This window comes from Apis florea, unplaced genomic scaffold (genome assembly GCF_048593485.1).
Source record: "Apis florea isolate Af1SG1 unplaced genomic scaffold, ASM4859348v1 contig_3326_pilon, whole genome shotgun sequence".
NCBI lineage: Eukaryota > Metazoa > Arthropoda > Insecta > Hymenoptera > Apidae > Apis > Apis florea.
In genome coordinates this window covers 776,281-804,117 of record NW_028256739.1, presented here as the reverse complement: position 1 = coordinate 804,117, position 27,837 = coordinate 776,281, and the positions used below count along the sequence as shown (strand labels likewise).

Sequence of the window (27,837 nt, the reverse complement as noted above, 5' to 3'; positions counted from 1 at the left end):
TCAGATAAATAAAGTTTACGAATGTTTTATGGAAAAGTAATCACAGTTGAACAATTATAGATTTTCTAACTCAAATCCAAACAGAGTTGGAATGGAGTAGATATTATTTTCTTTCTTTTAACTTTCTTGGTAACTTTTGTTTCCATTACTATTTCTCTTCCATTTTATTTCTTTCGCTTCCCTTTCATATCAAATCCAACGAAATTAGAGCGACCAACTGTGACCCATAAGTACTTCGCGTCGCAACTCACATTATCCTATATTGCTTTCGTTGTTAATATAATACACACGATGCAGTGCAAAGTACAGTTTCTAAATGCTCCAATTTCTCAAACGTTTTACACCTGTTTATTCTCTTAACAGTGTTTCTTACAATTTATCTTTATCTATTTTAAATATTTCGTAATATTTTATTGAAAGCAAAATTATTCAAAAAGAAATAATAATTTTAGTCTTGAATTTTGAAAGAAGACAAATAATTTTTGACATATAATAACTTTCTTTTATACTCGATCGTCGGCAAAAGAATCTTGACAATTTGAAAAACAACGAATAAAATTCCGTCCAGATAAATCCTATCTACGAATAAAAAAATTAAAAAAAAAAAAACACGGCGAATAAATTCAAAAAGACGCTGTCCCACTGCTCTACTTCTATTTCTTTATCGAGGGTATGAGAGATCATCGAAAATAGATTATCCCCCATTTTAGATCACTAAATAAACGCGTTCCTCCTCGTTTTCAATTCGATTCTCGATTATTTAAACGACGAGAGAACGGAATCTGAAGAAATGCATTTTCCCCTTTCCGATTATTCGAGATCATCAGTTGCCGAAATAGATTTACGACCGTTCGAACGCAACGGCCAAGATCATTATTCGAGACGAGATATATGCGAGGATCGCGCATATTCCTAGCAGTCGATAAATTCGCACGTTCACCTAGAAATCTGAGACTCGCAGCTTAGCTTGACAAGCCGTGGAACGCGATCGATATCTGCAGGAACGACAAGCTTCGCCGGCCCGGCCGAATTCGAAGCTGTCGTCATATTGTTGGAACGAGATTGTTTGTCGTCGAAGAAAAGAGCGTTTCGCGTGGCTAAGTGTGAAAATTGAAGGAAGACCGACGAGTCGAAAAATACGTTTGTCTTCTTCGTGCGAGATGGATGGAATATGATTTCACGAGGTTATCTCTTCTCGTATGCTTTTCGTTCATTGGTGGAATCGGAAGGAAGAAATTTAAATTAGATTTGGAACGGATTAAAGAAAGTTATTACCTCAAGGTAAGAATCCTTAATTTTCTCATTTTTAAGTCTTTAATATGATTAAGAAGGAAACTGCCAGTGAATTTTTAATGTATAAGACGAAGAAAGGGGAAAAATGATTGCAATACTTGAAAAGCGACGAAACAGTGTAGAACTTTATAACGTTACGTATAAGAAATTCGAAAGAATATTATTTTACACACGGGAGAAAGATTAGAAAATAATAATCGAGTTTTAGCTCGTTGTTTCCAACGTATCATTGTCAATCACCAATACGAAAGATATTAAGAATTCACGTCAAGAGAAAGTAATTTAATCGACAGAATTCGATTGAACTTCTATTAAATGGAATTCTAGATTACTGTTTAGTAATCCAAACAGTGGTCCAAAGAATTTAAGATCGATCAGTCTGTTGCAAATAGATCGAGTCGATCGGTTAAGGAAATAACTCTTACTGTTTATATTCCGCGGAGGAATCGATAAAATGCATGAATTATGCAATCGAACGTTTTCTTTGACTCGTATCAAATAAAAGTCAACATTAGATGGCAAACGTCAAGATAACTGCTTCTTAAGCGGGCATAAAAATTGCATTGCACGCGATGCAAGTAATGTGCCGCCGTTGCTGGCAACGAGAAACGTATCGTAAAAGCGACGATTGCATATCGTAAGCGTATTCGTAACGTCGAAGGAAAATTAACAACGTTAACGTTGAAAAACTTTGCTCGAATCTTATCAGGAGCCTGAATCACGCGAAATATCCAACGTGTAACATTTAATCAAACCGAATTTCTTCATCTATAATTATTCTTAACAACTTCGATCGTCCATCGTGCGATATTAAATTCGAAACATTCGCTTATACAACGAATACAGCGAATATTTAAAAATTTGAAAACCTTTACAAGATACTGTTACTATACGAATAATTTGATATCGATTAGGTTTGAAATATCGTGAAATAATGAATCACGAATGTATCGGATGGAATTTTATCGTGTTGCAAATTGTTTGCAAATATTTGTCCAAGGATCGTTTACGTTCGACACGATTAATGTTCGACGTACAGTAAGAAATCGTTCTCGTTCTAATAAACACGGTCGTGGAACGTAAACCGTTTGCGCACTACCAGAGTCGCAGACTCGATGTGACGAGGGAAAGGCGGATTACAAGCGTAAACCGCGCGCCTCGTGTACACAGCGAAGAGTTGGATTGTTGGAATAACGTCACGTTGCGCTTGAATTTCCGTAGAACAGCTGCGGCAACGAAAAGTTGAAAGTGTGCTGACGGTTCGGCGGATTGATATCGTCGATGAAACGTTTTCAGAACGTTTCGCTTATCGTTAAAGCTTCGAGAACAAAAATACGAGTGATTAAACTGATAACGGAATCGTGCGGCGCAATAATCTTTTAAAAACAACGATCGAAAAGAGGGGATAACATTTGTAATAATTTCGAACGAATCATGATTTCCTCGAGATAATCTTCTTTTCAATGTTCGATTGTTTATCTTGGTCAACTGAAAAAAAAAGTTTGATCGTTTGCGTAATACAAACACAAATTTCCCTTCGAATAAAGTTGGAAGGAGCGTACAACTTTCGAGCATCTCGAACAAATTTTAACGAAGGCAAAACGATCGTGGAATCAATTGTAAAAGTTTTCAAAAGTGCGTTCGAGATGGAGAAGAAAAAAAGAACGCGGGGACGCACGGTCGCCGCGAACACTGACCTATGTCACTGCGCTCGATTCATTTCGGTGCGCCACTCCACGAGTACGTATCTTTGACCGCATCGTATTTTTCAAACCCCGAATAAATCGTGTTTCCCTATCCGCATATCACAACGACGAGTCACCACTGCTCCGTTTCCATATTTCTCAACATAGCCGTTCGACGTGTCTACTTATTTACTCGATGTATTGAAAAAAACACGTCGCATAAAAACAAACAAAAAACCTGATTATCACTCGGAACGAACGATAAAGTAGTAACGCCCGCGATAATCCTTCGACGAGCAACGACCTGCGTCATTGCATACCGTACTTGGCACAGTTACAGCTTTCGAGCGCGCACGAGAGATGCGTCACGCTCCCAAGTACAAAGACCACCATCTATCGACTGTTGCATTCGATTACATCAAGCCCTAACCTCCTTAACACGTATCACCGCGACGACAATACCATGGAACACCGAGTCGAATCGGACAAAACGAATCACTCCATTACCGATTCTTCTCGCATCCATTCCGATTCTTCCGACCAACGAACCAACCCAGTTTCGAGCCGTGACGCGTTATCGCATGTCCCCCAAACACCAGACCAACCGCCAGCGACACAACCGCTGAAATAACCGCGAGAACGGAAACACAGATCTATCCGCGTGCGTGTATATTTCACCTCTGAACAGCAGCCGCTTTAGTATCCGCGGCTCGCAGGTGAAAACTCGACGGACCTAACCTTGGTGGTGTCCGCGCGTGTCAAGGTGACCGGCACGACCGGGTTAAGACGCGGCGAGCCACCGTTGGCTCGCGGTACGGCGTTGCATTCGAACCGTGAATGAGGATCATCGCGACGCGACCGCGAGCGGAAACGCGAGCTTTTTAATCAACCAGCTCGCGGGAGCGGCGTAGTCGCGAGCACTGACCTACGTCACTGGGCGCACTTGGCACACTACTGAGCGCGCCGCTCCTCGTGTACGTACGTGTGTTTCCGTGTACGCGCTCCACCTCCTCCTCCTCCTCCTCCTCCTTTTACCCTCTCTCTCTCTCTCCCCTTTTCTCCCCCAGCGCGCTCTTCCCTCCCTTCCGCGCCCGCCCCTCGTAGCCGGTCACACCGATAGCGGGGTGAACTGCACCGCCACCTCGTGAAAATTGCATTCACCCTGGCGTCGCGCGACCACTACCCCCTCCTCTCCACTCCCCACCTCTCCGAGATGCCACGAGATTCGTGATTCCGTTCTCGCTTCCTTGTCGGTGGATTTTCCCCTCTTGGAGGATGGATCGGTGATTTTTCGAAGGATTATGTCGAATGTTGCGTGGAATGTTATATCCACGGTGGTCGAAGCCGAGTCCATATTGGAATTTTGGAATCTAGGGAAGATTAATTTGGAATTTGCCGATAACGCCGATTTTTACACCAAAATTCCATTTTGTGAATATATTTTTATTCGAAATGAAAATGATAGTGATAGTTGGTTTGTAAAGTGAGTTTACACACAGTTCGGTTGTTAATCGGATACAGATTGTTGGAGGTATTCGAATTTTCTTTTTCGTTTCAACGTTACGGAAGAGAATTTTTTAATACGAAGATATAATATCGCGAAGTGATTTTTCGAAAGAATTTTCGAAAGCAAGATTTTTCTCAAAATTCAAGAACGGAAGTTCTATTTGAAAATTAGACGGTTAATTAAGTGTATGTAGCAAAGTGTTTCTACTTTTCCCTGTAAATAAAATGATTCGTTGGTTCAAGGTTTCCCCACCAACGACTGACGTCACGGGTGACCCTTTCTTTCGCAATCTCGATACGCGGTTCGTACTCCATCGTACACCATCGAACGTAACTTACGTTGTTCATCGAATAACTCCGATATTTCCGGTGGAAAATCGATCGACTTAGGCGATTCACATTCACGCGATAATTTCCATTCGAAATTACGCTCCATGGATTGGCCTTAAACGATTCCCGTATCGAAGACCCTCGCGATTGTCTGTGCTTGGTCCCCGATAATAATCCCCGAAGAGCCAGGAAGTAAACAAGGATCGACGGGGAAATTTCTTTCCTCGAATGGACGAACGGTTCGGAATCGATAGCTGCGAAACAATGCGTCCTCGGTTCTCCCAATCGAGGAAAAGCTCCGCATCGATGATCGCGCGCCAAGGAGAGAGATCGCGAATCCATCCATCGGATGGGTGCAGCGTCTGCGACCACTTTCTGAAAGCTGTAAATAAAAAAAAAAAAAAAAAAGAAAGAAAAAAGTGGCGCGGGAGGTTTAATTAAAAGCAAGTCCGCAAAGGGAGGGAGGGAGGAACGACGGGTGAGGAACAATGCGGCCATTGTGTCGCGCGGTATTTAACAGGTTTTCCAGTGCGGTGGCCGCCGTTCCCATTCGATCCATTTCTTCGAGCAAGAATAGAATCCTCCTGGAATAAAATAGCGAAACTGTTATCCGCCAACCAGCCATCCCCTCTCGCCGACGAGTTTATTTCGAAGGTGGACCGCCATTTGCGATTCGATCGCGAACCCGCGTGTGCTCCAACACCCCGCTCAACGCTCTTGGATTCGCTTTTAGACTTTCGATCGAATATCGAGCCGTTTTATCTGCTATCAAACTATGAGGGAAATCTCATTCGCTTCGTCGAGCATCACATGCACTCGAGTGTATCTGCTATCGGATATATATATATATATTCAAATTTCTTTTTTTTTCTTCTTCTTCTTCTTTCTCGTCATATTAAGTACATCAATGTATTCGACGTTATCTTTATTCGTGGATCGAAAAGGGAAGAATAAAAAGTGATGTAAATGGATAAGAGAGATATTAGAAATATTGTGAATTGAGGATTGACTTATTGGAAAAGTCGATAGATTCAAATGTCACAAATTTGTTGGATACATTTAGATAAATTTTGCCGCTCACTGTACAGCACGCATTGTAAAACTTGGTAATCAAAATTTTTTGATACATTTAAAAAAACCAACTTGTCGAATCTGTTTCTAGAGCGAGAAGAAAAGTTGGAACAAGAAACAGGGATAAAATCAGCGAGCGCAAAATGCATGATGATTGACGACCGTAAAAACGGCGTTTAGTCCCTCGGCTATGGTTGGATGAAAGGAATCAAACGAACGACCGCGACGTTTTAACATTTCGTCGGTTGTGCATTATGGTAATGCACCGGGAGACAAGGGTGTAACGAGCGAGAAATTCCTCGCTCGCGGGTTATAAGAAGCCTTTCTCGACGAATGAAAAGGAAAAGTTGGGGCACAACGGAGTGCGGATCTTTCAAGGAAATGAACGGAGGAAGGTGTATCTTGGACAGTCGTTTCCAAAGATCCGTGAAATAACAGAGACAAGTGACAAGAGTTTACAACTGATGCTTCTCGTCTCGTCGAGATTCGTCTCGTTTTCCCTGCGTCGACTGTATTAAAATTGTCCTCTGTGAAAGAATGTTGGAAGTTTTGAAAGGAAGCTTTAATTTTCGTGTAATTTTCGTCTTCGGGATGGGTTACACTGAATGGTATTTGGATGTGTTAGAAAAGAAATATTGTTCTCGTACTACTTGCAGTAGTTAAAGACGATGTAAGTAACTATTGTTCGTCGGTTCACCCATTTCTCTAGATTCTGTCTCAATTAAATTGCGGACATTTTTGCAGGATCCAAATTGTATTAAATATATATTACAGAAATGGAATTTATATTTGTTTTACTTTGCAAATATTATATTTCTGAGGAAATTATTAATTCATATTTCTATATGCAAAATCTTTTGCACAAGATTTATCATTCAATTATTGGTATTCCATTTGAATATCTTTTAACAATAATTTCTTCTCGTCGACGTCTCGTGGAACGTAACGTAGTTAGAGAAAGTTAAAAGTGAAAGATTAATTATAGTTAAATCCAAATATAAATTCCATTAAAAAATTTGCTCTCGTGAATATCGATAAAGAAAAGAAAAGAAAAGAAAGAGCAGAAATTCTACAGAAATATTTATCGAAGCACAATGATCTCGAGAGTAGTAAAAGTCATACACGAAAGGCAGCTTTTTTTCTGCAAAGGACTGAAAGTTTCTCGCGTGATGTTACGAGGGGATGGATAACGAGAAGGGGATTTGCAAGAATGACTCACGTTAGTTTCTTACGAGTCACGCCAGAAAGTCGCAACCTAAAGTACAAAATAGTACGGGAAACGCCGATTTGGACGCATTCGTATCACGATATCGAACAGGTAGAGACCGGTTTCCTGGTTCTTCGTGCACGAATCACGCGTGTCGCGAACCACCTGACTGCAGACCCTCACGAAGTCTCGATTGATTCTTCTGCACCACGAAAAGGGAGAATAGAATTCGACCTTTTGGCGCAAACTGGGTAGAATGACGTAGAACGATGTTTAGAAAGCGTTTTCAGAAAGCGAATTTTAATCTAGCAAATGTTCTAGAACTCGTTTACTTGGTTATTAATGTGGAACTTTGTTTAATTACTTTTTTTTTTTTTTTTTTTTTTTTTTTATTAGTAATTTTACGTACTAATTGAAACGTACGAAAATGAAAATACGAAACGTTTGCTCTCCATTGACCTGATTCTCAAATTACAATCGTTCTTTTTCGTTTCAACAATTTTCATTAAATATCGAGATGAAATGTTTGAATCAATCTACTATTAAATATTCTATATATAATTTTTCGTATCGTATTTTTCATATATCATATTGTTATAAGTAGACTGCGAATTTTTATGTTAGATAGAACACGGTTTGCATATTTTAACGTAATACGATAAACGCGCACAGAATCTTGCAAAATATCAGTAATTTTTTATACGTACAGTTATTTATCATAATTTGATATGTAACAATTATAATTTTTTTTTATCGTAAATTGACGTTATCTGAAAAAAAATTAGATCGTTCTATATTACGGGAAATATATATTCGGATGGATATTTAAATTTTTACTCAATTTAATTAATAATTTGATATTATATACATACATTTCTTATGTAAATTTTATTATGAAAACTAGTTATATATATATTTGTCGTTCGTGTAAAATATGCGAAACGTATAAAGAAACGATATATTTGCACGAAAAACCGCAGTCTAGTTATAAAACTAGAAATTGGATTGAGAATAAGATACTGCCCGCGGCAGTAGTTCTAAATTTTAATTCATCGATTGCTTGGAAGATAAAAAATCTTTCGTATGATTGATCAAACGTTTCCGCGCGAGACGTCATTCATATAAACGGATAAAGCAAATATCTTCGAAGACCCGGCAAATCCCGGTTTATCCACGATGTGTATAGGCGAAACCGAAGCTTTAAAAGGTATTCGGATTGTGTTCACAGTGCTGTCTGTGTCGCAGACTTTATCCACGAAGCCAACAACGCGGCCTATGCCGAAGGTAATTCGTGAACCGAGCAAATCGTGATTAGATTACAAGCTGAAAGCGTAGCGTGGCAAGCTTGCCAATTAAATCCCGGAACGTTGCCAGAGTTCTCCAATAAAATAGCAGATATACGGCAAAAGGGCGGTAATCTACGATCGAAACGAGACATCGCGTCTTGATAACCGAATATCTAAATCTGTTGAATCTTGTCTTTCATTAATCTATTTCAAACCTGAGCCTAAATTTCTCCATTCGTGTGTATCCATTTCTAAATAGAAGATTCTTAAAAGAAATCGAAAATTTATATTATTGTTAAAATAATTAATTTAATAATTTTTCAAACGATTCGTAATTTAAAAAGTTTTTTCCAGATTTCTAACGGTTGAAGAACAACTTTCGTTCGCCATTACGAAACCACGAAAAAACGATATATTTTATTTTAATGGCGTTATTATAATAGCATCAAATGATGAATGGGAAAAAATGGAAATTTCTATTTGCTATATTTCACAGCAACAATCATTTATTTTCGTCTAGATCCTGTTGTGCAATTAATCTTTGTTATTAACAGTGCAGTGCAAACTTTATGCACGTTTCCGCATTCAACGGTGATTTACAACTTTTTAAAATAATTAATTCAACGCGTCCCAACCAAAGAAATCCCCGGTGATATTTTTGATAGATCAAAAAATCCAAAATGGCATTGCGTACTTGATGACTTCCTCTCTCACATTTGACATTTTCTTTTTTTTTATAACACGACTGTACACATCGATATATATATATATATAAAATAATCGTAAAATAAAAAATTTACACTCGCTCGCATTAAATATATTAGAAAAAAAAAAAATAAAAGAAGAGTAATATTTTACAGTCTCTCTGATAACTACAATCGCAAGATTTGATCGTGGATTAGAAGATAATGGGTCGGGACTTCCGTGTTTTCTTCCACACGCTTCATTTCAGACTGCAATTCATAAGAGAGAGAATACACGAGAGCGATACGTATCGGGTGCATTAACGGTCGAGCCACGTTCTATGATCGCATCTCGCGCGTCTACGTGCATCATCCTTTAGCGCGCATTAAACGCCACACCACGGGGTTACGTGTACGAACGCAATTTATGCGCGTGAGAGCCTGGCTACGTTGTAGGTGTTATATCATCGGTGACAAGGACCGAGCGAGTAGCCGCCGTGTGTAATAATAAACGGAATAAGAGGGAGCTCGATTCGTGTAGGAAGCGTGTAACACCCAGGTGGAATGCCGCGAAGCACGCACTCGGTCAAAAGTTAGAAATGTAGTGTACACCAGGTTTTCAAACTGGGTTTTGTGGTCAAGTGCACGCTGTTTTTGGAAATTGTGGACCGTAATCGTGTCAAGCGTATGTACAGTTTTTCTCTTCTTCTTCAAAATTTACCCATTCTTTTCTAATTTTCGAAAATTTCAGAAAAAATTTTGATGTGGACTGTATATGGACCGTAAAGTAAAGTAGAAATTATGGATTTCAAGTGAATAACGCAATGTGATTTGTGACATACGAAAAATATACACATTTCTAGTAAAAAGTTACGCGAGTAAGTCTTTTGCTATTGATAAAAATATGGAGAATATTTTGTTATTTTTAATATTCACCGATAAATTTCCATTCAAAACTTCTCTTCGTTACATAAACGCAAATAACCGAAATATTTCTCATCCCCGTTATAAACCGAAATATCCCGAAATATTATCGTATAAAACCCGCACATACGCAACGGAGATATTTCAAGCAAACTTTCCACGAGACGAATAATTAAAGTAAATATCACGATCGAGTGGAATATCACAAAAGCGTGGCGTGCACTTTGCGGGAAGCGGTCGAATTATGCAAGGGTGGCGGGTATCGAACCGGGCTGGCACAATTGCATCCCATCCGCGTCGCGATACATTATAGCGCAAGTTTACACGCGTGGGCGGGCCGGCCAGCACGTAATAAACGCTGAGTTGTCATCAGATACGCGGGATACGGTTTATCAGCGACCGATTAAACGATCCGAGGCGAGTCAGAGTTGCGCCGTGGCCGATTCGCGTGTCCGCAATCGACCATGTGTTCGATTATAATATTTTATACACGGGATATCAGGCTAAGCAACAGAGCTAAGCTTGCTTCCTCAATTCGGCTAATTGCACTCACGATAACACGAACAAGAAGATTAATTAATTAGTTAATAGTTAATTCTATTCTTAATTTATTTGAATTGTTCTTATATATATATATGTATATATGGCGTTCTGTGAAACGCGGTGCAAATGCAATCGAATCCGTCGCGTTGTCGTTCGATATTCGGAGCGAAACGAAAAAAAGAGAGGGAAAAAAAAAAGAAGGAAAAAGAAAACGTGACAGACAAAGTGAAGCGATCCAGAAAAGAGAAAGAAAAAGAGAGAGAGAGAGAGAGTACTGGTTGGCGAAAATAATGCCCTTCAGAACGTTCTTGCGTTCTCTCACAAAAGGATCTGGCGTAGAGCGAGATACTGGAGGAAATAAAATAGTACTAGACGGTATCTGGGTCACCTTAAAGGGCACACGCCTAGCCGAATTACCGAGGAACGAAGGGAGTCTGTTCGATTCGAGCCAACCCCGAATCTTTCTAAGTCTATTTCATTAATCGTGCTTCGAGAGCTTCGTTTCGATCTTGAAACTTCGATTATTTCGGATGATCGATTGATCGTGTTATTTGAAATCGAGATCGGATTCGTCTTGTTAGATCCTTGTTATTGGAAATATTGCCTGCCGTTTGATGTAAAATGTATATAAGTATATCGATCGTGTTTGTTCTATCTGTTGGTTGAACCATTGAGAGAGGAAAATGGAATCAGAGACGAACGAAAAAAAAAAAAAAATAAAGAAAAAATCGTTTATTGTCGGTTCGACGATAAAAGTTCTTGTATATTTTCTTTCTCCCGTGCTTGGAAAGATAATAGAAATTTTTCGAACGCGGTTGACGTAAGCTTCGAAAACTGTATGTATAACGCGGTCGAATGCCGATGTAACTTATGGAGGCAAGAAACATCGCGATAAATCGAAGCGGAGAGAACCGAAAAAGAAAAAGTGAAATCGAGCGGAAGGAAAAATATGTTCCCGTCACGAATATTATTGAATTATGATCTGAAGGTATATCGTCGATGGTAATCCTATTCGGCGGATGAAATTTGGATACGAAAGAGAGGCAACATACATCGCGGATAATAATTTGCTTTGCACTGTAAATAATATAATATCCTTGCGCAACGTAGCAGAGAGATAAAAGCTGCTTTCATACGTATTGGAAAAATTCCCTTTATAATTTTTCTTTCTTTCCACTTTTTCAGCATTGTTAGACCGAAACGGTCGAGGACAAAAGGAGGCAATGTAGTAGATCCAATAAGGCTTAAAATAAGGCTGGTCAGTATGGACAGAATGTGACATATAAGCAACTATAAGCAAGAGACAATATTGTAGGTCCAATAAGAAACTTGTCTTAAGTCTCTATTTCTCTGATTTTACGTAGTTCTGTTTTTAGTTCTGTTATCCACTGACAACCGTGGGCGAAATAAAAGGCCCAGAAGATTTAAATTTCAAGTTCCTATTTTATTAATTTTGTTGCCTCTAGGTTTGCCCTCAGCATTGCACGACATCTGTGTCTTGTGAAAACGTCAGGTTGAACTATATTGTTCTTTCTGATGCTCTTTTTGACGCTCTCTTTGATGCTTTTTCTAACATTCTTATTTAAAAACTGATGTAAAATGTTATATTGCTGTTTCTCAGGTATACGTATGTATGTATGCATGTATTTCTTTTTACTCATTAGATATTATACAAATATTCACATTCTAATATTATATACACATTCGTCCAAGTATTATTTTTTTGACGACCTACCTGTCGCTATTATCTATACGTTTAACCGTCAAAGTGTTTACTTATGTTTAATTTTTTTGTTACGTATATAATAACGATACTGCTGATGAATTTGAAAACGAAGATGATCTAAATAAAAATGTAATTTTATTTTACAAAGTCTTAAGAGTATTATGTATTAAGAGATTGAAATATTTAAACATAGAGGGTATACATATATATAGAAATAAATATTGCATTATGAAGTCAAGAAAGAAGGAAAATAATATATATTTAATCGATTATTTGTTATCTTCAAAACAAAACACGCGAGACCTTCGGTTCTTATGATACAATAACCTCGGGAATTTATGATGATTCATTTGTGTGCAATCAAAGTCATGATTCAATAAATGAATCATGTTTCGAAGTTTGTTATACAAATAATACATAAATATCGATTAATCTATTTAAAAATTTATCATTACCTTTTTATATATTCTTCTATATTCTCGCGAAGTGAATGGGAAACACAGTCCAAAAAGTAAAAAAGATAAAAAACCATAAATAAAGGAAAGAAAATATGAGAATCATGAAGAGGAAGCGATTCATGTCATTCAGCGATAAATCAAAGTCGTTTATCCGCGAGAAGGCACTCATCCCGTCATCGATCATTCATAACAATAAAACCATTACGATCACGCTATTCATGGCAAGTCGGTCGTGTCGGAAAAGAAGATCAATAAATACGTTTCAATTTGTTGTCAAGCCGATCCAAGGATGCCTCATTAACGCCGGAGACGTTCTACTTCCGATCTCTATATAGATATACCCATATCGATCGTATACTCGAGTACCCAGATCGAATTCACGGAAAACCGACAACGAATCACGAAGCGATTGATCGAACTACGTTGTCCACGTGTGTTTCTCGGAATATCCACGCGATAAGGCAGATTTCTCTATTATCACGGATGCGAGGATGGCGCCATCCAACGAATAGCCTTGGAAGCCTAATAAATCTCTAAGTACGAGCGCCATCTTTCGCGGGGTGGTGAAGCCAATTTAGGGGTAATAATTAAAGCGCTTTACCGATTGAGCACAGTCGGTAAGTACGTTGTACGATGTTCGAATCGTGCATATATCGCATCGATTTCATTTCTACTTTCACGAGATTCAAACAGATGGCAAATGTTTCGATGATCGTGTGAGCATGCGCCGATACGCATATGCGGGAATATTTAATTCGATAAACCGCTTATCCCAAGCGTTCTCTTCCAGCGTTCGTTTTACATTTGCAATTCAATAAGGGAGGGATTTGCGATGCAATGAGATATACATATGAAACATTACCTTGTTCAGAGTATCGTGGCTAGTTAGGATGTGCTGGCTACCGTCGGGATGTAGGATACGATCGACCGAATTCGGTCTAGGAACTCCATCCAGCTGGCTCGCCTCTTTCAACTGGGGTGGCGACGGCGGTGGTGGCAGCTGCTCCTCTACTCCTCCACCAGCGTAACGGGTCTTCTGCAACCCCATGAAATTTCATCGTTTAATTATTCTGCATCGATCTTTCACATTTTCAGTGACATCCTTAACAAACAACCACCATTTTCCTCTATAGCCATTTCTAAATACTGACGTGCAGACCATCGAAAATTATTCGAAACAGTTTATTTCGTCGTAGCTTGGTCGATCTTGATTTACGTTTGACACACGATTGCTCTAATTCCGTATTCGTTTGTTGCTGTTGTTGCACTTTCACGATATCGCTAGGTCTAACTTTCGGCACGTTTAGAAAAATCATTTTTCGAAAACGTGAAAATAGATTGAAAATGAAAATGAAAGAAGAAGTACACAGTCGATAGTGAACAAGGTTTTGACTGACGTGCCAGTATCGGGTTTCGATATCGATGATGTCGCCACCGAGCTAATCCTTCGCAATCCCGGATTTCGTTTCATTATCACGACCAAGCAAGGCTTCCGGATGCGACGACCGGTCGAGTGGCCAACCACGGCATCAATGATCGAACGTTTATTGAAACCTCTCCGTTTGAAGCGGCGAATATCTTGCCATACGTGAATAAACGCCAATGTGTGAGTGTCGTCTGTGTGGCTTTAATTCAACGAAACCTATTTAATTGCATTCTTTTCTTTTTTTCTCACCTTTTTCATGAATTGTATTAAAACGTGGCGTATATAATATACAAATTAAATTTGCAAGATTGTTAAACGTGAAAATTTTTAATTTTGATATCGAAATAATTAAGCGAAATCGAATAATTTAACGAATATCGTGTATATTTTTTTTTTAAATATTTTATACGATATCCTAAAAATTTGGAGAGACGATCTTACGATGTTACATATTTTTGTAATTGTATCAACGCAGATCGCAAATTTTTCCTGGCATCCTGTGTGACGAATAAAACAAATCGATGCAGTTTTCGACACAATTTACCGAGCGGTCAATTTTTCAGCGTTTAAATGCAACCATGACGATAAATGAACTCTGCGCGTGTCCATGCGCGGCTACATGGAAATGGGAGGCTGGTATAAATAAACAGCGGCTTCCTGCTTTCCGAACAAATCCAGCTAAAAGCTTGTGTGAAATTTCGAAGCATATTAAATCATTAAACATTGAAACATACGAGTGATGCGATTACGTTTAAAAAAAAAGAAAAAAAAAAAACACGGAAAACCGTACTGTGGACTCGCGTTTCTATAAATTATTCCCTGCCGCGTTTTCACGTTTCAATGGTTATAGGATCGGAATATCCGATCCTCGTTCATTCGAGTGAATAGTCGAATTCATAATGGCGGATAATGATGGAATCAAATTTTATATGAACCTACGAATTTAAATTCAACGAGATCGAGCACGAAGTTAAATCCAATACGAATGGTTCACTTCGATAGGATTCAATTGTTATTCATAAGAGCTGATGTTTCATTTTCTGTACTCTTAACCTATAAAATACACGGTTAATACAAGTTTCGTCTCTGTGAAAAGTGTCGGATTGTCACAGATTTAATTTCTCTCGAGAGACTTGAACAAATTTTCAAATCCAATCGAATCGTTCTTATTTCCATTCATGCTCTAATTAAATAAATATGTTTAGAATTGTATTAAGAAAATTATAGAGAGATCAAAAATTGAATTATAATTACGTTGAATTTTGGATGTTATTAGAAATCAATTTTTTTTTTTTTTAGTATGCTTTAAGTGTTGGAAGTTCAAAATTTAAAATACATTTCATCCATGAATATTAAAAACGACGGAAGAATACAAATGGAATTTTTATCGAGAGACTTACGTGATTCCAACAGCATCCGCAAAAACTGGTCGATCGTTTCGAAGCACGCGTGACAACGCTACGATTTACGTGTTCCCCGAAGTGACAAGTTCTCTTTGTTCTTCGTTTGCGTACCTTAATAGGCACGCCGTACATATAGTCGCTGAAACGACGTCGTGAATGACGCACGATAGACACCCAATCGATCATTGTGCCACTGTGTTTGATCCCGTTCCTACGTTTATTCACGTTCACTTTGCACGAGAACTTATAAATTTGTTTCTCTCCATTTTTAATCTCTTTCAATCCATCTTCCGTAAACAATTACAACATTGAAAGTATATTATAAGTATATTTAATTCCAATAATCTGTGTTCACTTTAAAAATCCACTTTGTTTCGCCTCTGTTCAAGCGGAAAATTTATTATCTCTCCACCATTTTACTCCACTATGGAATTTTTCGAATTTTTATTCGTAACGCTTGAAAATTTCGACACTCGATCCGAATTCTTTTCAGAATTAATAATTATTGCTCGTAAAAGTAACCAGAAAGAAAAAAAAATCAGAATTCTTTCCTTTCGTTTCAACGAACGTTTCACGACAAATATTCGCGTTCAACTATCGGTTTGAAACACTCGTCCACGGTAAATCTGTTTTCCTGTAGGATCGTGGAACAAACTAAGGAAAGGGTATCGGGTCGAGAGGAATCCCGATCGAAAGGGACTCGATGAAAGCTTGGTAAGAATAGGTAGCAAAGTAGTTCTCGTAAGAAGAAGTCTCGCTTTGAGGGATGAATAGTGGCTGGTGCACCAGCTCTTTCGTGGATGGTACGCGGCCAGATAAAGAAGTTGCGCCAAGTGAAAAATGAAATTTAAAGGATGGCTGGGCCCCGATCGCGGGGACGTTTAAAAAGACTCGGCGAGTCTGAAAAATGTGTTTATTTCGCGTAACGAGGAAGTCGTTTCAAGCGTTATTATCGATTTGTTGCGCGAGGTAAAAATCAGGATTATTTTTAGCGGTCGCGATCGAAACACAAAAGACAATGTTTGATCCGTTTTATTTAACGAAGGACAAGCTTGTTTTACTAAAGGCCAGGTACGAGGGAAAAGTTCAAAGCTTTTAAAACGTTTAAACGCATTTCCAAGAATACCAAACAGCATCGTTAAATTGTTTACAGGAGAATATCACGAACCACGGACAAAATGGGGTAGGCAACGGTGAACGTTTCGACGCAATTATCCGATCCTTTTATTCGATTATGGATCCGTATCATCACGTACACGGAAGCTAAGTGAAAAATATATATATAAAGAAGTTCGAACGAAGATCACGTGCTCGATTTCACCATTGTGTTTTCGTTGTAGTTTGGCTTGGCTGGAAATAATGATTCCTCGAAGAGGAACGACTGACATCACCCACGTACGTCAGCTTATTTTCGTTAGCCCGAAGTTTTGAGAAACTACTGTTTCTCGGGCGTTCGTTTTATCTCAACCTTCTTAAACAACCGATCTCTCACCATAGGGTTTTTCTTCCAAGAATAACAAGAGTCCCGCAAGGTCGGCTATTCGTGTCAATTAATGGTTCCCGATTTTCTGATTTTCTCGCATCCACGTGCTCCTTATCTTCATTGATCAACGATTCGAGGTAATTCTCTTCCATCCAAGAAGTGAATCTTCTTCTGTTTGAAAACGGTACATAATTCACATCGTGGAGCAACGCGATAATTCAGTGGAAAACTTCCACACGTTCTTTCCACTTCGTGTAAGCGAACACCTTCCACCGTTTCACGCGAAATTCGTTTCGTCACAACACAAGACCCGTCGTGCGCGCGAAAACAAGCGTACAATTGTTGCTACGCTTCTACACTCAGAAAGAACGAGAGAAGGTAGAATTATCCATTCCCCGGGAGGGAATAAAGTTGGACGTTCGAAACAGAATTAACGAAACTCGACGAAAGAAGACGGAAGAGCGACGACACGTCGTGTACGAACCTCGAAGGGATGGACGTCAATGTCGGCACTGGCGTTGTTAGAGCGTCTCGACGTTGGTGGTCGCCACGTTTCGGGCGCTCCTACCAACGCGTCCTGATCTAATTCCGACACGCTTCTTTCCATCGAACTAAAACGCGATCTTACCACGCGTTCAACGAGCGCGCTTTCTCGTCTCTGATAAAGGATTGATGCGTGCGAGACCCTTCTCAGTTTCCTGATCCCTCAAGTTTCGATCCATTTCACTCGATACGGCTTCGCGCGTGATCGATCATCCAGACGAATTCAAACTTTGGATGGCGGATTTGATTCGTTCACGCGACGGGCGTAAATATTGTTCCCATCTTCGTTTCGTTCGAAATGAAATACATCTGAAGTGAGTAAAGTAATCTATAGTTCTTTCGACGAATCGCATAGATGATTGATTTATCTGTCCGTAGTGGAATAGTAAATTCCATCGATATTTTGAGAATTACTCATTTTTGAATAAATTGAACTGAATAAATAAATAATAGCCAGCCATTCTCATCGACAGATACTTTAAACTTCAGCTGTTATATTTCGTGATAATATCTATCATGGGTCGTAGTTAATACTGGAGATTATTTTTTCTTAATATCTTATCCGAAATTATTTGACATATCACACTCTTTATCTCAAGATATCGATGAAACTGAAAATATAATTTTGTATCGATACTTCGAAGAAGAATTCTCGATATATCGTGAACATTGCCAGAACAACGAAGATGCGGAAGATCGATGTCCAACGAGTGAAAATTTATATATATATATCAGCCTGATTAATAAAGCAGCCGTTTAATTAAAGTTCGCGCGATTCGATAACATTCGGGGACGAGCTACGATTACATCGACGGTATATATTTATAATCTGCGCGCCTGAAATTTCGCTATTATTTCATTAACGTCCTTTCCGCACAGATGTAATTTCGACTCGAAACGTTCCGGACGTACAATTATCGTAGACGGATTCGTCTCGTTCTGGCTTCCGACACGATTCGCGGAGAATTGATGGAATGCGTGGAAGTAACGGTGGATTTATCGCTTCGATTAAAGTCTTGTTTAAATTAAGCTGATCGACTTGGAAATGGAGTAACGGAGGGAGTTGTATTTATATTCAACGTTAAAATTAAAAGTATAAAATCAAAGCATTGATTAGTTATTTAGAATAGATTTTCTAAAAGAAAGATCTTACGATTACAATTATAATAATTTTTGAAATATTTTTTCTTCTGTCGAGGGAATGGCTGTGGCAAAAAGTTGATACGTTTCGAATATCCGGAAATAATCAGGATCAAAGGATTAACGATTATACGATTGTCCTTTATCGGATTAATCAGCTCAGTGAAATCAAATGGAATACATTATATCTAGTTTCCACACTTTATTTGCAAATACGGTAACCGCCTAATAGCATTGATAATGCAGTCACGCTGATTTCTGGCATAATTTACAAATTGTTCCGCCGCAAGCGAGCCTATTATTGTATCTATGTTTAATCGTTGACTTTGTGCTCCCCGCTAATTGGCGAAATGACATGTAAAATCGAAGCGAGTTTCAATCCAGTGTTCACAGACGGAGTGATAAGTAAATGAAATTATCGCCTGTGCCGTTTCTCGTTTGTTTCTGCACGCGTTATCTGTGCATCTCCATTGTGTTTCTCTTCTCTTAAAAAAAAAAGGGAGGGGGGAGGGAGGGAAATTGACTTTTGTCGTACCGTCAACTTTTTGAAATGAATTCCATTATACGAAATATTCGTGGATGCACAATGAAATCTGTTCTAAGAGAATGCGGATCTCGGAAGGAAATAAGCAGAAAGATGACGAGGATTGCCAGGATAAATGCGTCTCTCTTTTTTTTTTCCGCTCTGTTCGTCGCGGAAATGAGAAAACGAAAAGAGGGAAGAACGTCGGAAACTGGAAAATTATAGTTCGTCCTTGATGCAAAATAGATTAATTTCTGTTTTTGTCGTGGAAAAATAGTCCATTACGTGCGGTACCAAAAAAAGAAAAATAACTGTGTAATGTCTCGACCAAGAGATTCCATTTATTAGAAAGAGTACTTTTGATTAACTATTTGATTTTGCGAGTTTAAACATTTTTTTATGCAAAAACGGAAATATAGGAAAGTAGATTAATAAGAGAATATCGACAGTCACTAATTGATCGACCAGTATTTTGTAGCCAATGTTGCGGAGGAATTACATGGGAGAAACACGTCGATAAAATAGGAAACGTTGCTGCAAGAGAAGAAATCTGAGATTTCCTTATTGCCAACCGAGTTAAGATATCGTTGAATTATTATTAAAAAAAATTTATTTTTTCCGTAATATACAGTTTAATTTTTTAAAAATATCTCTTTACATTTAAATTTTTTAAATTAATCGGGAACACAAATGTTAAAACTTATTAGTTAGTATCCCTCGGCAACGTTTTTTGAGGCAACGTCATTCTTTCAACATACACAAGTTAAGAACAAGAAGAGATCGAAAATTAATTCTGACACGACATTATTTACAATCTTACGAACCTGAGTTTCGTCTACGTGGTCTGGAGCCTCTGGACTGGCCGACTTACGGCCATAAATGTTCGACAGAGTCTGGTTCACCGGGAAGTCTGGACCACCCTGCAATAACCACACGATCTAAAAACATCTCTACATGTTCTTTTAATAAGAAAACGATACGTACTTCCGGTAAACTCTGTACACATTATCTCAAAGCAAACGCTGTTAAAGCATCGTACACGATACACGCATGAATATTCATATCAAACTGCATCATTTAACAAATTCAAAATTCGTAATTAACATAATCAATATCCTCTCTTCCGACAACCGCAACCATCGTTCTAATAGCGGATTAAACATGCATAAAATAATAGATTTCGAAAAGCCCTCGTTGTTGTTTGGAGATCGATAGGACCAGATATCTACAACGTTAGAACCCTCCTCTCTACTGGTTCTACGATCCACGCTTTCTACTCTGCTCCGGATAAATCAATTACAACTTGGAAACAAGGAGAAATTCAATACGCCCCTAATTTACGATGTCCTCTTTCTGATCACGATCGCGACCATCCCTCCCCTTCCCCCCTATCTTCCTCAATTCCAAATATTCCAAATATTCGAACGAATTCGTGATGCATAAGTCGTCGTGCAGGTGGCCAAATAAATTCGAGTCGAATAAATCTCCATGATTTAATTTCCAATTCAAGAATTAAGCCTTAACTCGATCCCTAGACGCAATTTAAACTTCTTGTTTTCCCCTATCTATATTGTCGCGTTTCCAGGCGTTCAACGTTCGGTTCGATCATTGGTCGAGAGAGTGGGTGCAGTCGGGCCAGGCTTGGAAGGCGGGCAAATAAATAGTACCACGGCGAGACGCAAAGTCAATTATCGTTGAACGGAAGTTGATGGAAGTTCCGCCGGTATTGCAACCGCGTTAAACGAGCCAAACAGAATTATTCATGGTGAACTTTCGATGCGCAGTTGTGTTTAACATCCCGCGCCACTTTTCCTCGATTCGGCCGGCCTATTCGTACACGTTGAACCCTTTTATTAAATATACACTATTACCCCTATCGTCCTCGTTTCCAACCACTGTTTGTTCAGCTTCAGGGAACGTCAAACTCGATAATAGATATTGTACGTTGCGTCGATAAACCTCGTCAAGATTTTCTTTCGCAATGCTGCTACTGGTATATCTGCAGAGATGCACTAAATAAAATTAGAAAGTAAACTTTTCTAATTTTTAAATCAACGACGAGTTTATTTCATTGCTGATTCACTGCGATCGAAGTTTATCGAACAATTATGCATCGATATTCGTTCTCATTTTGATATCAATCCATTTTAAAGTTAAATAAGATGGATCGATTTTTACATCAAGATTGTCTCGAGGTAACTAACGAACGTGCTATTATAAAACAAGAAAGTTGTCTTTACCTTTCTATTTTTCTTCGTAGTTTAAAACCGTGAGAGAAAGGAATTTTCGCCGATGCGACGAGCGATAAAATGGTCTGAAGAATAAAAGGAACTCGGATCGATTTATCGCGTGGAAAGAAAATGTAAACGAAAGACCATTTTCTGAATGTCGATCGAGGAAAACGCCGAATTTGGGAACACGCGTTTGACATGGCGTGACGCTTTCAGGAAAAGTGTCGAAGAGATCTCTCTGTTGTGCGGATGTCACGTTTCTCTGCGTTTGTTATAATATATTTATATTTATTGGCAACGATATATTTGAATCACGCTTATCCACGCGTGCAAATTGAAAGAAGCACCGATATATCGAGGGCCACGGCCGAACGAGTTCTGCGTGCTATAAAAAAACGCCCGATTATTTTTTCAATTTACCAGATGTAAAACCATTTTTGCGGATCGAGGAGGAATTTCAAATCGAAATTACCGATGAAATATTAGCTACACGCGCCAGGTCACTCGTGACTTTCATCACGACATCGTTTATGCATTCCGTGACTATCGCGAAACGTGCGACGATCCTTTGTCATTCTCGTTATGTTACAACCTATTACGATATAAAGAGCCTAGTGAGACAATAAGAGACAGTAATACGCAAGCCACTTAAGACTTTAATATTATTATACAAAGAACACGTTGTTCGAAAACGTCGAATAATTCAGATAAAAAGATCTAACCTATTTTTACAAACGTGTGTGCAACCAATTATTTTCAATATCAATTACACTCTTCGATAATTGATCGATTAGCTCGCAATTAAGTCCTCGCGCGTGTCGATCAAGGTTTTCGAGAAGTATTGTACGAGAGCTCGCCTCTAAATTTATCTTCTGCGCCGGGAAAAGTTTGTTGGCCGGCGGTGTGCCGCCTTCATTTCGATGCATCCCAAGAGTTCCCTTCCCGATCTCTTCGGGACTTCAAACAGAGGCGCGCGCGCGCGGTACCGCGCTACGTTTGCCGAAGACTCGAGACTCGGTCTCATCTTCGGATAAACGAACTCGACGCGCAAGTGCCTTTTCAATTCGTCTTGCTTCTGCCCCGGCTATATACGGAATCACGCGTGCTTTCCCTCGAGCGGAACCGCTCCTCCGGCCGAAAATAATCAACGAGATAGAGGCGGGGAACAATAAAGTTTCCTTTCACGAAATGAAGCCGCCGATATCGAGTGGAAAGGGATGCGGAATACTTCGAAAAATATTCGTTACCAAATTTTTAGAATATCGCGACACGCAATATTCTGAATGCGTTCAGAAGTGCAACGTGATTTTTAAGATGGAATTTTAAGATGAATCACGAGACGGATGTGTTTGTTTCTTATTTTTCTTTCAAATTGATTCTTCAATGTACGTACGTACATTCATCGTCGAATTTCGATAATTCTCGATCCATTCACTCTCTTCGGCATGGTGTTTACGGCTGATGACAGTTTGACCGTAACTACTTGCGCTTTGACCGATCACATTCGGTCCGCAAAGCGTCCAGTATCTATCCATCCCGGGGCTTATAGAAGTTTAACAGGCGCGACGAGTTCGGGGTGGCAGTTGAATGTTGCCAATAATTTTCGTTTCTCTCGATTCGACCCTTCCAATCGTTGGCCCCTTGTTGGAAATTCGATGGAGCATAGAGAGGCTTTCGTGTAAGTAAGCGTGGCGGAAACGTGGAACGTTTCGAAACGTGGCAAAGGTTGATCGATCCTCGCCACGATATATTATCGAATTGTTCTCTCGCGGAAGATTCGATTCCACGCCGAGAATTCGAGCCGAGAATTCCACTCGACGGCCAATTCCAAGTTTTATCGATCGATCGACTCGAATAGTTGTACACGAAACATGGGAATACCTGAACTTTCAATTACTTCATACTTCGACCTCGGTGTGTACAGTTACATTTTTCATCGCGACAACGTGCTCGCTATCGGTTTCTTATCGAGAGAAAGAGAAGGGAATGGATATACGTTACATGTACGAGATCGAGGAAAGGGGATTTTGGTATTTTGATATCGAGCTGTTTGATCGGTGAAAATGGAATTTTCAGGGACGAGGATGGAACGATTTTAAAAATACACAGCGAACGGAGCGAATTTCTCCTTTGTCAACGTTTTTACAAATTCTACCATAAAATTCGAATTTATGCAACACGTTTCAAATTGGATAAACGTTTGTCTGTTTCAGAATCATATCTTCTATAAATGTCCACACACACATATATATATACATATCGTGCTGAGATATCTTGATTCAACATTGAATTACCCGTCGATCTAACGTGAAAAATAATAATCGAAAGCTCTAAATATTGTTCGAGAATGCGCTTCGAGAAAGCTTATAAAAAAAAAAATCTCATCTGTGCGTATATCTCCTCCACGACAACGATTGATTTTTTTTTTGTAGTCTCAAAGATGGCGCTCAATTGGAAGCTCGTCCGTTGAGCGAGGATCGTCTCGCAATAAAATCTCTCTCGCTCTGTGAATTCAGAGAGAACTTGGTGAAAAGACGTGGATGATGATCGAATACTCGCGTTCCGCGGTGACGCAGAGCAATTTTATTCCTCGATGGCAATCCTTTCGCCCCACCAAAACGTCCTTTCGTCATTCGATGCAAGTTGGCGCGATCGTGGCTGAATCACGCAAAGCTCTTTCCAACCGATGGAAACGGATACTTCCGGTTGAAACGAATTGATGCTTCGTGGCACGTACTTCTTCGTGGCCTCCAGGCGACGAACGTGTGCGTATATATATATACACGACGTATATCCAGTTCGAAAACTCGATCCTTGACTGATCGAGAATTTCGACAATCGATCATTTTTTGAGATTGTCGTGCGCGCTATGAAGATGATTTTCAAAGTACGAAGAATAATATAAGAAGAGATGGATTCGTGTTCTAGATCGAGCGATATTATTAGAGGAGGAACAATCGAAAGTTATTTTTATCCTCTGTCATTTTCTCGATAATTTAATCCGTTCGATAATAAAATTTCACGTAATTGAATCGCCGATTGGAAATTGAAGGAACCGATAACGCGTGTTTAACTACCGGCAAATTACATTTGCTGAGTCTGGCTAGGGACCAATTCTACTAGATCTATTATATCGATGCATAATTAATGCCTCGGCGCAGTTGCCGATAATATTCATCGATAGCAAATAATTTCAGTAGCAGAGAATTATGATGTTTTGGAATATATTTCCAATATATCGTTAACATGTTATATCGAGAGACATAATCAGAAACGATTTTCGAACGAATAATTCGTTAAATTCCCATCCTTTAACGTCCAACAAATTCTTCCTTAAAAAAAAAAAAAAAAAAAAAAAAAAAGAAGAAAAGACACGCTTGGAAAATATTTTTCACGATGGCGGAGAGTGACAGAATTTAATCTGCCTCAAAGCTTTAAACACGCTCCACTATTTGCCATATTTTTGTTGGATAATCTTTGTTCGCTAAGCTCTGGAATTTTTTTTTTTTAAATTCCGTACGAAAAAAACGTGGGTCGAAAATTATGCGCGACAACAATCTGTCTTACAAAATTCGACGAGGGACGTTTCGACGTTTTCGACGGGAGCTCTTCCGCCGAGATTTTCGAATATCCCGCTGTCGGCCAGTTGGCCATCGTTACCGCGAGAATAAAATAACTGGATTTACCTCTTCCATATTATTCGATAGAATCCGAATTGGAACGGTATCGAGGTAGGATTCCGGTTCCTTTATAACCGATATCTTTATGCTCCTTTATGCGTTGCAAAAGACCATACGTCATCCTTGATATTTCTTCTTTCGAAGGGAGGGGAGGAGGGCATTCAGTCGTCTGAAAATGAGATTCCTTTGTATCCTTTTGTGGCCTTTTTTGCACCGATAATTTTCCGATTCTCGAATTGTCCGCTCGAACCCGGCTTACATTCAGATGGATCCTGTGGCGTTTTATTATCGTGCAAATCGCGCGCATGCCCTTCCTCCATTTTGCTGGAAAAATGTTGGAAGATAGCTGAACGGGTGGCTGTACGATCGTACAGTAATTCATCGTTCGTTCGCCATAGAGCAAACGTGGTGGATTTATTTAATAGGATTTAAGTCTCTATATTAATCTTGTTATGCTCCGTTATAATATTGCTCTCAGCAAATTATCTATACAGAAACTTATATAGCTTCGCGCTCCATAGCATTGTTCAACTTCGAGCAACAGGCAATTTAATAGATCTTGCCAGGATCCAAAGTCTCGAATTCCCACTTCGTTAGCTTCACCACAGCTCTCACACAGCAATTAGCCCTGCCCTCTAAATGCCAAGTCGAATAGCGTCAACACGGATCTCCATATTCCTCGTCATTTATTCCTCAACGATTATCGAATTTTTCCAATAATTTTCTCAATTCTATTTTGAGCGGAAGACGATCTAGAAATCGTAATCTTCTCCACACTGCTCTCACATCCCATAAGAGTGAATCGAAAGTTTACGCTACGATATATCACGCGTGCACAAGATAAAAGAGAGAAAGGGTTCTCCAAAGCGCGAATTCTCGCTTGAACGCGACACCTTTTCAAAGAATATGTGGAGAGAACGGAAAAAAACGAGAAGGACGCGCAACGTCAACGCGCTCGAAACCCTTGACCTGTGAAACCCTGTCCCCGCGAGACAGTATTTCGTTCCATCGAGTTCACGAGTTCTTTCATCTCTCTTCTTCTGATAAAAGTGTTACCGTTCTCGAATGATTCCCAAAGCTAGCCGATGAAATTAGTTTCGGTTATAGGAGTATCGACGATGCCGCGACACCCTATAAAACCCGTGACGCTCTGGGATTATCGAGGCGTCGCGTTTGGTCCCTATTCGATACGCAAGTTGGTAGATCGTGGACAGGAGGGGGAGAGGTTGTCTGTTAACATTAGAGCTTGGATGGAAAATTCTTTGTTTCGAGACAGAACTTCATTTCGTCTCGAAAATTGCGAGAGGAACTTTTCCTTTCCTTCTCTTTTGATATATTTAATTTTTTTTATCCTTTCTTTCGTGTTATCCGTCTGTGGTATTAAACGGTGACAGAATAAAATATTCTCTAAAGGACGTAATACGATGCGGTATCAGATGAGAATTGTGGCGTACGAGAAGACATTCCGTGGAGAAAAGTTAATTAGAGACGGATGATGACTATCTCCGCAGGTCTGGTAATGAATTTCAGGAATGTTGGTTTCCATAACTGCCCGAGCATCGATCTAAATTACGATTGTCGGTTAATTAATTGTAAGCTTCCTCCTCCGCAATTCCGTGAAATTACGAGTCGATGCAATCTTCCTTGATTACGAGTTAAGGTTCCTGTGTACAATCGATGTTAATTCTTTCGTGATACGAGAGACGAATCTTTGAAATTATCTCAATAATTGATACTCACTTAATGATGAAAATCAGAACGTTCTCTTAGGATTTATAATAATTTATGGGGAATTCGTTTCGAATCGTTATCGAAAAACTATTCGGGAAGGTATTAAAATAAATTGCATTTCCAAAATTTGATCGATCATTATTCAGTGATCGATTTTGTCCCTGCCAAGTATGAATCTCGTAATAGAAACCATCGTAATGGAAACCAGAATAGGGAAACTCAGAATGAAATGGAAGAGGAACAACTTTATGATTCCATCGGTCGAAGCTCGTTACGAACTGATGACAACAGTAAATTTTAGTCAATCTTGTTACAAGCAAGATTCAATATTATTCGATTTGTCAACCCTTGAAAAGTGTACTTATTAATCTGATCAAGATTGAAGATTACCATATATTTATTTTACGCGTATGAGTCGTCGCGTTTTCTTCAAAATATAAGAAATATTAATATAAAAGTCATTTTAAAGAAATAAAAAATACAATAGAAATTTCCATTTCACAAAGAGACACGTAAAATAATAACAGCTATCACAAGCTATCCCGTTTATTGCATTCCATTCAAGCAACGAATTCGAATCTAAAGAATCCACCAAAAGAAAAAAAAAAAATCATTCGCTCCTTCAAAGGCGACGAAAGTTGGAGAAGATTTTAGGGTGGATCGAATTTAAAATTCAGAATAGTGTCTGCCGCGTTCTAACCAGCCAGTAACGATCGCAATATATATTCTCTCGAACTGGGAATGGAACAGATTTATGGATTGATCGTTCAATGACGTTGGATTCAGCGTTTCATATAGGCTCGAGATCGAGGCCACCAGTTTCCGGAACGAATGATCGCGTGGGGAGAGTGAAGTCGTTGTTACGGTGTTCATGGAACAAACGCGTACAGGGTGCTCTTACTCCTTTGTGAGTCGATGAAAGGAAGTCACGCGCCAGTGCGTGACCGGATATAGCGAACAGCTCG

At 39.2% G+C, this 27,837-nt stretch overlaps 1 protein-coding gene and 1 long non-coding RNA gene across 22 annotated transcripts in view; one reads left to right on the top strand and one right to left on the bottom strand.

The window, feature by feature from the left end:
* The window catches only part of dlg1 (MAGUK family member discs large 1), a 516,408-nt gene that overhangs the window by 185,312 nt on the left and 303,259 nt on the right, over positions 1 to 27,837 (bottom strand). For 14 of the 21 annotated variants that reach the window (XM_086911654.1, XM_086911656.1, XM_086911657.1 and 11 more), the window contains 2 exons: positions 20,055 to 20,150; positions 13,575 to 13,748 (listed from right to left, as the gene is read on the bottom strand). In XM_086911654.1, coding sequence (XP_086767780.1) covers positions 13,575 to 13,748; positions 20,055 to 20,150 — 270 coding nt within the window. The other 7 variants (XM_086911660.1, XM_086911658.1, XM_086911659.1 and 4 more) reach the window with 7 other exon arrangements.
* Positions 1 to 27,837, top strand: part of LOC105736819 (uncharacterized) — a 98,427-nt gene that overhangs the window by 60,265 nt on the left and 10,325 nt on the right. The window lies entirely within an intron of this gene.